Genomic DNA, 11077 nt, shown 5'->3' with positions numbered 1-11077 from the left:
AAGACCCCAGCCTCTCCTCCAAAAACATGTGGCATATCCTTGACCCTGGCTCCCCCTGCCCCCCACACCACATATGCACCACCTGGGGCCTCAAAGACACTATTCATCCCTTAATTCCTCCATCTGTACAACCAACAGACTGGGTACCGGGCGGCGCGGGATGGCCGGGACTGGTACTCAGCCACGAACAGAAGAGCGAGGTCCTGTCCCCGGGAGCCCTGCATAGACCCCAGACCCCCTCCCCACATCTGAGATGGACAAATACACAGACAGACAAGGCGGGGCCACATGGGGCCAGTTTATTGCAGTTAAATACCTCTCTCTCTCTATTTTTTTTGTCCATTTTTTCCATAAAGAAAATTAGAACACACTCACACACCCAGAGGGGAGCAGGGTTCCAGAAACAAGAGGTGGTGTGGGACGTGGCCTCCCTGCTTGGGTCCAGGCCCCTCGCAGGACCCCCTCCTCCCCTTAAGCACCCTGGTCTCAGTACCTCGGGAGTCCGAGGAGGCAGCGGGGTGTGGCAGGGGCTCTGTCCTCCTCCCTCTGGCCTCCAGGTGAGACCACCAGAAGTGCCGGGTTGAGTGGGGGCCGGGAGAAGGGAGACAGACAAATGGGGGAGGAGATATGGTTTCCAAGTTGAGGAGGGCGGTGGGCGCTTATCCACAGAAATGCATTATTTCTCCCCATTTTTTTGTTAAAAATCTACTATAAAAAACGCAGCTGGGGGAGGGGCGTCTGTCCCTCTCTGTGCTAAGGGCTGGGGAAGGGGACGGTGGGGGCCCGGAGGCGGCCCCCGCCGCATGGTAGGTGGTGTCACTGCCGGGCGCTCTCGCCCACCATCTCCAGGTTGTGCTGCTGCAGCTGGGCGCGGAGCACGGCGTTCTCGTTCTTCAGCTCCTCGATCTGCCAGACACGACGGGGGACAAGCAGCCAGAGCTGGCTCCCCGCATCCTGGGGTTCCTGGGCGCCCCCCGTCCCTGCCCTCCCAGCCCTGTGGCTCACCTGTTGCCGCAGGAGCTCATTGTCCATCTGCAGCCGCTCGGCCTCCTTGAAGGTCTCCTGCATGCGCTGGTTGGTCTGGCGCAGCTCCCGGATGTAGTCGCAGGCCTTTGACAGGATCCCTCCTTTACTCTGGGGAGTGGTGGGCATGAGCATCAGTGAGCACTGCCTGGCAGCCAATGCCCACCAGTCGTCTCAGCCCGAGACAACTCCCGCGCCCAGCACTCAAGACGGATTCTCTGCAAGGGGGCTGGGGGACCAGGGGGACACTCACCGCTCCCGTCTTGCTATTATCTGCATTACAATCTGGAATGATTTTTGAAAGCTGGACGATCCAGTTGTTGATCTTGTCCCTCCGCCTCCGCTCCACTGCGGCGAAAAGAGTAGGAACAAGGCTGTGTCCAGTGTGCTCCCTCTATGCCCGGGCAAGTTACCTCCCGAGGCAGATGCCGCGAGAGCCGAGGCTGCCGAGGCACAGCTGGGCCCGCCCGAGGTCACATGGCCAGCAAGTGCAGGGGCCCGACCTGAACCCAGGCAGCTGGCTCTAGCCCGCTCCACATGGTTCCTCAATAGGAACCGAGAAATTCAAGTGCCACCCTCAAGTGCCACATATACCCTCAGCGCAGCATCGACAGCTGAGGGGCTGCGGGGTTTGTTCTGTTGGTTGGCCCAGCAGGTTTTGAAAAATTTGAGTCAACATTTAAAAATTAGAAAAGTTCACATAACAACTGGCCTCTTTTGAAAAAAGGAGTTGTGGCACAGTGGGCACGTGTCCCTGGGAGGCAAGAAGGGGCCAGAGCCCCTTTACACAGGACCCGGATGACCCTTTCTGGTCCCCACAGCCCCTGAACTTGATTCTCCATGGCGGTACTCATGTATCCCGAGTTCTGGACCCCACAGTCCTGTTTTTCTCTTCATCATTAAAATCCCAGTCTGACCACATCTCACTCCACTTACAATCCTTCTCCATGGCCCCGGCAGCAAGTCTCAGCTTCCCCAGCTGGCACTGCAGTTCTCAGGGGCCTGGCCCATCATCAGGGCACTGGGTCACCCAGAAACACCACGAACCCTATCTTGAAGACCAGGTTTGACAAGCTACTGGCAGATTTTACTTGGAAAGTCCAGATGTGTGATTTATAACACTCTGTCTGCTCTGTCTCACTCTGTCTGCTGAGTTGAGTGGCAGCTGACCCCTGCAGACAGGGCTCGTATGCATCTCTGCTGTGGCCTGTCACGACTTGCCTGGGGGCTGCCTGCACTGCAGCCTGAGACCCCTGGTTTGGGGCTCACTGAGAAAGCTGTCCCAGCCTTTCCTCACCTTCTAAGCACAGTACGAGGCACTGCTAGGGGCACACAAGAAAGCCCAGTTGGCCCCACAGTCTCACCCTCCTGCCAAGGCAGTCCATGGACAGATGCAGGTGGTCACTATAGGAAGGGGAGACTGTGGGTGGGATTTGGAAAGGAGGGTAAAGGAGAGTATTTTCTCAGGCTTGGGCAACTGGGGGAGAGGGTCGGGATGCGAGTGAGAAAAGTAGGGTGGGCCAGAAGGCTGCCCTTGACCCCCTCTCCTCCTGAGGCCAGCACTGCCCCTCAACCCAGCTGTTCCCTCAAAGGACGTGCCTGGCCACTAGAAGAAAACCAGACTGCCTTCCCCTGGCACTTGCTTTTGTCCTCTCACTGCTGACCGGTCCTTCCAAGTGCCCCTACTCTGGCCTGGGTGACAACACCCTCCCACATGGACTTGCTTCCTCCCTCATTCTCCTCTCTTGCTGCCCACAACCTCCCTTTACCACAGGGATAAGAATACTGCCCGGTATCGAGCTTCGCCTGACCCTGGCCCTGGGGTCAGTGAGTACACAGCCATGTGCCCCATCACTACCCTGGTGAGTGAACCTTCCCAGTCAGGGCGGTCATGTCTTACGGTCTTTGGGGACTCTGTGGCCCCGAACAGCAGCTGAGCTAAGAGTCCGGCCCAGCCTCCACATCCATTCTGAGGTGCCACCTGAGGAGCTCGCGAGCAGACAGCTGCCCTTCGCTACCCTCCTGCAGTCTGACATCCTTGAGCCTGGGTCCCATGCTGCAGCCGCATCCCATGCCCACTCCTCCCTTCCTCACTGGGGGCCGGGCAGGGGGTAAGGGACACCTCTGGCTCGTATTCACTTCTTCAAAACTTACTGCTTGCCCTACTATGTGCAGGGCACTCTGCGAGGCCAGTCCATGGCAGACTCAACCGCTGTCGTGCCAGCACTCACAGCACCAACGTGAAATTCACGTGAATGGGAGACACTGACACCACAGACTGGGAGTTACAACTGAAGACAGTGCCCAGTGCCTGGGGAATGCCCGGGCGGAGTACTGCTTTCAGCGTGGAGTGGGGTGGACTGTCTCTTCAGAGAAAGGTTTAGAACGTTAAGATGGGGCTGGTTTCTGAGAGGAAGGACAGTGGGCAGACAGGCATCATGAACCCAGAAAAGGCGACATGGAAACACTCTGGTGGGCGCAGGAGTTGGGGCAGGGGGATCGGAAAGGGTGGCAGAAATAGGTTGTGAAGGCCCTGAATGCCCTGTCAGTGGATCTGGACCTTGTGTTCTCTTCCCCGAGGGGTCTAGGCCCTCGAGTCTGGGGCCCTTCTTGGCATGTAGTCAGGCCTGTGGCTTGGGGAGACCACTTCGGCACAACTGAAATGGAGGAAGACCAGTCAAAACCAAGGCCATGTCTGTTCTTCAGAAGGCTTAAGTCATAGCCATACAACATTTAAAACACAATTTAGAGCAAAATCTGCCAGGACTGATGGGAGAAATGGGCAAATCCACAAATATAACTAGAGATATCAACACTCCTCAGTAACTGACAAAACAAGTAGACAAAAAAATGAAGACAGAAAATCTGAACACTGTCAGCCAACTTGACCTAGTTACCACTGATGGAACACTCCACACACATCAGCAGATATGCCTTTTCAAGCACACACAGAAGCTTTCACCAAGATAGACTGTATTTAGGGCCATAAAATAAAGTCTCAATAAATTCCAAAGGACTTAAGTTATATACAGAGTATGTTCTCCGATCACAACAAAACTCATTTACAAATCAGTAACAAGAAGATACCAGGGGACTTCCCTGGTGGCCCAGTGGTTAAGAATCCGCCTGGCAAATCCAGGCGAGGTGGGTTCAACCCCTGCTTGGGGAGCTAAGACCCCACATGCTGTGGAGCAACTAAGCCCTCACGCCACAACTAGAGAGTCTGGGCACCGCAACTAAAGATCCCACATGATGCAACAAAGGCCCAAAGCAGCCAAATAGATAAATGTTCAAAAAAAAAAAAAAAAAGATAATCCAGAAAACCCATAAACATTCATAAGTTAAACAACACATTTCTAAATAATCCCATGGGTCAGTGAAAAAATAATCAGGAAAACAAGAAACATTCCAAATTGAATAACAAGAGAACACAACGTGTCCAAATGGGATAACGCTAAAGCAGTATAAGACTGAAATCTGCAACTATAAAGGCCTGTATTGAGAAAAAAGAAAGGTTTAAAAATCGTCTTAAAAAGCTGGGGGAAGACACCCAGCAAACTAAACCCCAGTTAAGCAAAACACATAAATTGGTCACAGTATGAGTAGGAACCAAGAAATAGAAAAAGCATCTAAGCAATCAGTTTTCACGTAAAGATCTGGATTTCTGGCTTCTTCAGAGGTTGAGTAGTGAGCCCAAATTCTGACACAGCAGCAACGGCGGGCACTGTGAGACCACCCTTCAGGCAGGACAGACACATTGGCCCCCAGTCACTGCTGGGGACCACCACTCCCCTTTCTACTACACCAGGTATACTGACTTCCTTGGGGCCCTGAAGACATCTGCCTGTGGCCCAGAGATGGGCCCCTGTGGTATCAAGAAACACGGCAAAGAGGGAAAAGCAGAAAAGGTCGATTGGAGGTCCACTTTGGCACAGTGTCTCGGGTCCTGTGGCTGTGAGGGACAAAGAGGGCAGAGTTGAAGTGGCCGGGCTCTCAGGTCTGGCTTGAGTAATCATGACAGGGATCCCTCTTGCTGTTCTGGAAGAAGGAGGCTTTGGGAAGGAGGGACAACGGCAGGTTCTGGTTTGGACAAGTTGAGTGTGAGATGCTTCAAGGACAACCAGCAATAGAAATTTGGAACGAGCACCCCAAAATATGGGTCCGGAGGAGCATGAGAGAGATGGAGCAGAAAGACAGCTGTTGGCAGTGCACGGGGTTGGGGAGCCCTGGGAGGACATCAGGGAACAGTCTCATCTTTTTGGAGTCACATACTTTTCTGGAGAAAGCCCGCAGACTCTCTCCTGGGAGAAATGACACACACCAACATCTGGAGACAGGGACTAGGGGAGACTGACCGTCCCCAGGCCTGATGTTTCACTCTCCTGACCACTGGAAGAAGGGGCTGGACCCCAAGAGATACTAACAGCCAAAGCAGCTTCCCAACTTTACCCATCATGAAGAGTCACCTGGGGAACTTGTTTTAGCGCAGACTCCCAGACACCCTCGGACCTACCCATTCAGCATCTCGTGAGGACGACCTAGAGATGGTGATTATTAACAAGCTTTCCAGGTGACCAGGAAGCCCTGCCCTCAGGAACAGGCTCGGAAGGAGAACCAGGGCAAGGAGAGCAGAAAGGAACGTTCCCGAGAGGAGGGGAATGGGCAGGGCCAGATGCTTGGAGTGCAGGCAGGAAAGGAAGCCAGTGGATTTGGCAATGAGGTCATCATGGGTGACCTTAAATGGCGCCGTTTTGGTAGAGAAATGAGCCAGATTGCCAAGGGTACAGGGAGGCTGCCGGGCAGAGGGTGGGTCAAACGTTCTGCAGGTTAGGACAGAGTGGGCTGGCTGCAGCTGGTCAGAAAGGGCAAGGTCATGAGCAGGACTGACTTTTATAGGATGAGGAAGAGTCAAGACTTTGGAGCTGGATTAACCCAGTGAGAGGCATAGTGACAGCAGGGTGGAGAGTGACTGGCTCATCTTCCAAGAGTTGTTTGCTGTGGTCTTAGCAGGTAGCACAATAGCCTGGGGGTAGCTGAGGGCTCACGTCTCAACGTGCTGCACCCTCACTATGAGCCTCTGGGGTAGTCATGTTAACACATTCGTACACAGGACTAAACAGGCACAGAGATGAAGAGCCAGTCCAAGGTCACACGACTGGTATGTAGCAGAGCTGGGACTGCCTGGGAGCCAATAGGAGACCCCTCAAACCCACCACACCCCAAAACCAAGCTCATGCTCACTGCTTCCCTTTAAATGAACCTGACCCCATCATAAAATCCTGATTCTTCAGCCTTGGCCTCTTCTCCCCTACAGCTTGTCCCCTCCCCTGACCCCCTTTCATGCCCTGTCCTGTCTGAGGCCCACAGGTGCAGTCACCTCCTATTTTCCTAGCTTCTGGCATCCCGTCACCCTTAGTATCCAGTCTCCATAAACAACCCCTCTGTTGACTTCCCCTCGAACCAGCACAAAGATCCAGGAGTGGGGGCCCTGGGAGGGCCTGTGACAAGACCCATGTGATCTGGCCCTGGCCAGTCCTCCCATGACTCTGCCAACTTCCTCTTTCCTTTCCTGAATTCTGCTCTTCTTCAATCACACCGAGTCTGTTCCAGCTCGGGCTGGGTGTTTGTACTTGCTTATCCCTCGCTGTCTGGGACTCTTCCTCAGGCTTGTGGGCAGCCCATTCAGGCGCCTGCTCAAGCGTCACTTCTAGAGAGGCCCACAAAGCTCCCTGCCACCATAACCCTCCAAGTCCTTACCAGCCTTATCTTCCTTCACATGACACATGACTTACGCTCCCTGACGTCTTATTGCACCTTTGTGTAGTTTCTGTCTCTCCCACCAGAATGAACACCCTCTGAGAGCCAAGGTGCCTGTTCCATTATCTGGGTGTATCTGAGGCCTAGAACAGGGGCTGGCACCTAGCACATATGTGCTGAGTAAAGGTCTGAACTCACCGAGCCGCTCAGAGCATAGCTGCATCAGCCACCCCCCATCAAACACAGTGAGGACTCTCAAGGCCTCACCCTGACATTCAAGGCCCTCCTTGGCCCTCCCAAGCACTCCACAAGGAACCTCTGCTACAACCAAACCAGCACCCCCGGAGCAACCCTTCTCCACCCTGACTTCCTGTGCTTCCCTCTGCTGGACAGGCACTCCCAAAGGCCACCTCCCTGGGGAAATATCACCTGTCAGTGTTCAGTCACACACTACCTTGAGTCAACCCGAGTTTCCTAAACACTCCACGCTAGGTTCCATACCTAGCACAGGGCACATACTGCCCAGCCTAGAATCCTCCTTCAGGAAGTATCTGCCAAATGACGGCTATTTGGGTGGAAGTGTTCCCTGGACATGTTCATGCGCTGGCCTGAGCCAGAGACACAGACTGCCTGCAATTTCATTTCAGATGTACTTTCTCTCAGATCTGAGCTACTTCTGGAAGCCAGGCAAGCAGTGGGGTGGGGGGCTTGAGCAAACCAGCTGCCACATGGGAAGGCAGGTCCAGCTGCACCAGAGCAGCCCAACTTTCCCAGAGGAGCAGAAAATCCACACATGAATGTGAAACTCGCCATTTAAACTGCTGGTCATTACTTTAGAGTCACCAGCCAGGAAGACAAATATACCACAGCTCATGCCTCCTGCCTATATCTGCTGCTGACAAGTAGCCTCTCTGCTTCTGCCTTCCCAGCATTCAACCAACACCTCTCGAGTACTTGGATCAATAACCCGGCCACTGATCTGTGACTCCAAACACCCAGCTGGGGTTGAGCCCATGAGGCCTAGCAGCTCCTGCCTGACCTTACCTTCATTATGCTGAGCTCTCCTTCTCTCATCCCGTGGCGTTCTCGTCCCGTCGATTTTCCTAGAAGAGTATGGAAAAAAATGGGTACATGTTACCTCCAGCCTGTGTGTCCAAACATTTATTAAGGAGTCAGACTTAAAAATGATCTCTGCAAGACAAATCGATATGCAGAGACAAAGAGAGGGAGAAAATGGTATTTTCTTTACTTAAACTAGAAAAGCAAAAGCTGACCAAAAAATACACCAACTGCCTGCTGTGTATTCAACTGCCTGGTTCCCATCCCGGGAAAACCTCCTCTTTTTGGGTGCCCACGACAGGCCCTCCCAGCGTCCCCTATTCCTGGGACCAGGTCTCCTGCACATACGGGGAGTAGGGGTGTGTCCGAGGTGCAATTGTCCTCTGCGTTCCTGTCTGAAGCACGTCCTGGGGCGTCATCATGACATAGAACTGGCCTGCAGGGAAAGTGGGGGTTAGCACTAAAACTGGGGGCAGAGTCAGAACTGGCTAGGGGTTGGGGGGGAGCTTCCCTCCCTGCTAGGCCTGTTGCCTCCCCTGCCTTCCGCCCTGGCCCCTTCCTTCCTTTACCTCCAGCCTGCAAGCTCTGGTCTGTGGTCTGTACGGACACAGCCGTGGTATCTCCCACACTGGACGCTGGGAAATAGGCAAACCGGGCCTCCCCACTGACAGCCTCAGCAGCCGGGCTGCCACCATTGCTGAAGGGATTTTGGATAACAGCCTAGGGAGCAGGAGGACAGAGGCCACCCTTAGCCATCTTTGCTTCCCAATCCATCCCCTAGCCACCATATTTGATGTTTACTGCATTCTCTACAGAGAGTGGGGAACCCCTGTGTCCCACTCTGCCCTGTGTCTCACAGCCCTGGAACTTGACAGATACTAAGCAATCACTTGGGGAGCTGACCCACTTTTAACTCTAAGAGAGTGCCCTGTGACCATGATTCCCATTTCACAAAACAAACAAAAAAAGATGTTCCGAAGGTCTTGCCCCAGGTTTCACCGTGCAAAACAAGAGATCTGACCTGAGGGCCTGAAGGCAGCATCTTAGTCCCACGTGCCCCACCCCCTTGGCGCTCCCCAAGAACAAAGTCAGTGTCCAGTGCCCCTTCTCCATCCCCCCAGAGGATGCTGGGCACCTACCAGTGGGAAGGGCGCTGCGGGACCTGGGGGCACAGAGGCAGCAGCGGGGCCGGGGCGCTGGGTGGCCCCATCCACACCCACCTGGGTCACAGCCTGCTGCCCCCCTGCGAAGGCAGCCGTAGACACGACGCTGACGGCGCCTGCTGTGTCGCCCTGGCCGTCCAGCTGACCATCAGTCACCTGGACTACGCGGTACGTCACCTGCAGGGGGCGGCAGAGCAGAGAGACCCGCGCTGGGGCCCGGGCAGGGGCCAGGTCCGAGCCCCTCCCAGCCCGCCCGCCTGCCCGCCCGTCCGGGACTCAGCCCTCCACTTGCCCGCCGGGCTCCGGGCCCGTAGCCTCACCTGTCCTCCATTATTCTCTGTGCGGAACTGGTACTGGATGTTGTGGTCGCCGAACGCCGCCTGCTGGACGCTGGCGATGGCCACCGCCGTCTGCTCCTCCGCCCCAGGCCCGTCCCCGCCTGCGGTCGGAGGGTCGCGGGGATGGTCAGAGGTGGCGCGAACCAGGGCGCCCCCAGTGCCTTCCCGGGCGCAGGTCGCGGCCCTGGTGGGCCCCGCGAGCACTCACCTTCCTGCAGTTCGACACCCTCCTCTGCCTCGGGTCCCTTGTCGTGACTGCGAGAAGCACAGGAAGAAGAGGGGATCAGGGCTGCCCGCGCCCCCGCCCCTTCGTCCAGGTGCAGGGCCCCCATCCCGCCCAGCCCAGTCTGCGACGGCGGCCCCTTGGGGACCGGGGACCGGGGGTATACGTGCCGGTTCCCCCTCCCTAGCGGCCTCCATTTTGAGCTGGGCCGGGCGGTCGCTCGGGATCATGGCGGCCCGGTCGCCAGGCCGAAGGGCCGGGACCAGGGCGCGCGGGGGCACGGGCCGGCCGGGCTCCCTTACCTGGCGGCGGCAGCAGCGGTGGCCGAGGCAGCGGGATCCAGACCCGGGTCCAGCATGTCCATGGGGGGGGTGGGGGCGGGGGGGGCGCCGGGCCCGGGGGGGGAGGGGAGGGGAGGGGAGGGGAGGGAGGGGAGGGGGCGGGCGGCCGGGGGGGCCCCGAGCCCGGCGCTCACGCCGCGCGGCAGGAGGGGACGGAGGAGACACGGGAGCCGCTCGCGCTGATCACGGGGACAAACAGTGGGGTCATGTGAGGAGGAGATGCCGCCGCCGCCGCCGCCGCCGCCGCCGCTGCTCCAGCAGCCGCCTCCGCCTGCTCGCCCGCCGGCCGGCTCCCGGCGGCTCTAGGCTCCGGGACGCAGCGCAGCCGCCCCCCGCCCGCTGCACGCGGCCCTCGGGCCTCCTTCCCTGAGTAGCCGCCGCCGCGACTTTTTTTTTAAACCCGGCCCGCCCAGGATGGCCTCCGCCTCTCCCCCGGATCGCCGGCTTGCGTGTCCGCCGCCCGGCCTGGCCCAGTACGGCGGCGGATCGCTGCTGCAGCCGCCGCCGCTTTCTATTTTTTCCCCCTTTTTTTTTTCCTCCTTTACTTGAGCTGCGCGCGCGCGGCGGCAGCGGCGGCGCGAGCCCGGGGCCGACGCGCGCGAGGGGGGAGGGCAGCCCCTGGGGAGCGCGCGCGCTGTCTGTCTCCGACGGAGGGCGGGCGCGCGGGCCCAGGTCTCGGCTGGGAGCGAGGTCGCTGCCGCTGTCTCCCGGCACCCGCCGGCGGGCCGCCCGAGTGGAACGTGGGCCCGGATGGAACTCCGGGGGACCTGGAAGAAGGCCTCTGGTCGCCGGGGACGAGGCAGGCGGCTGGGTTTGGAGACAGTAAAGTAGGTCGGGGGGGTGGGGCGGGGGAGGGGGGCGTTGGGTGGATGGAGGGGAGCGCGCACGCGCGCCCTCGTCGACCGGACTGAAGTGCGAGAAAGCGGATACCCCGGGCGCATGCGCACGTCTGGGCGGGGCCGGAGCGCGCACGCAGGGCGGGGCGGAGCTAGCGTGGGGCACGTACTCCGGCCGGTGGAGAGTCGGAGAAGGCAGAGCCGGTCCTTTCCTCCTGGCTCCGGACACAGGTCCCATGAGAGAACTGGACATGCGGCCTTTTGCAGACACACACAGCAGCTGTCCGGGCTCCCCACCTCGCGCGACAAAACAAATGCTTTCCTCCGGACTCAAGAC

At 57.7% G+C, this 11077-nt stretch overlaps 1 protein-coding gene across 2 annotated transcripts; it reads right to left on the bottom strand.

Annotated features, from left to right (window-relative positions):
• Positions 1-272: 272 nt before the first annotated feature.
• On the bottom strand, positions 273-10091 carry USF2 (upstream transcription factor 2, c-fos interacting). 2 transcript variants are annotated; one of them, XM_086352146.1, is made up of 10 exons: positions 9866-10091; positions 9549-9595; positions 9323-9441; positions 8979-9179; positions 8409-8559; positions 8188-8275; positions 7825-7883; positions 1277-1371; positions 1006-1134; positions 273-906 (listed from the first exon to the last, which is right to left on the bottom strand). In XM_086352146.1, the coding sequence occupies exons 1-10, from the start codon at positions 9925-9927 to the stop codon at positions 817-819; spliced, it is 1041 nt and encodes a 346-aa protein (XP_086208272.1). In that variant the 5' UTR covers positions 9928-10091; the 3' UTR covers positions 273-816. The 2 variants fall into 2 exon arrangements, with proteins under 2 accessions (XP_086208272.1, XP_086208273.1); XM_086352147.1 differs by having other exon boundaries at positions 9060-9179.
• Positions 10092-11077: the final 986 nt, after the last annotated feature.

This window comes from Bos grunniens, chromosome 18, assembly GCF_055505025.1.
Source record: "Bos grunniens cultivar Pamir isolate PY7600 chromosome 18, Bosgru_T2T1.0, whole genome shotgun sequence".
NCBI lineage: Eukaryota > Metazoa > Chordata > Mammalia > Artiodactyla > Bovidae > Bos > Bos grunniens.
This window is presented reverse-complemented; position numbering and strand designations above follow the sequence as displayed.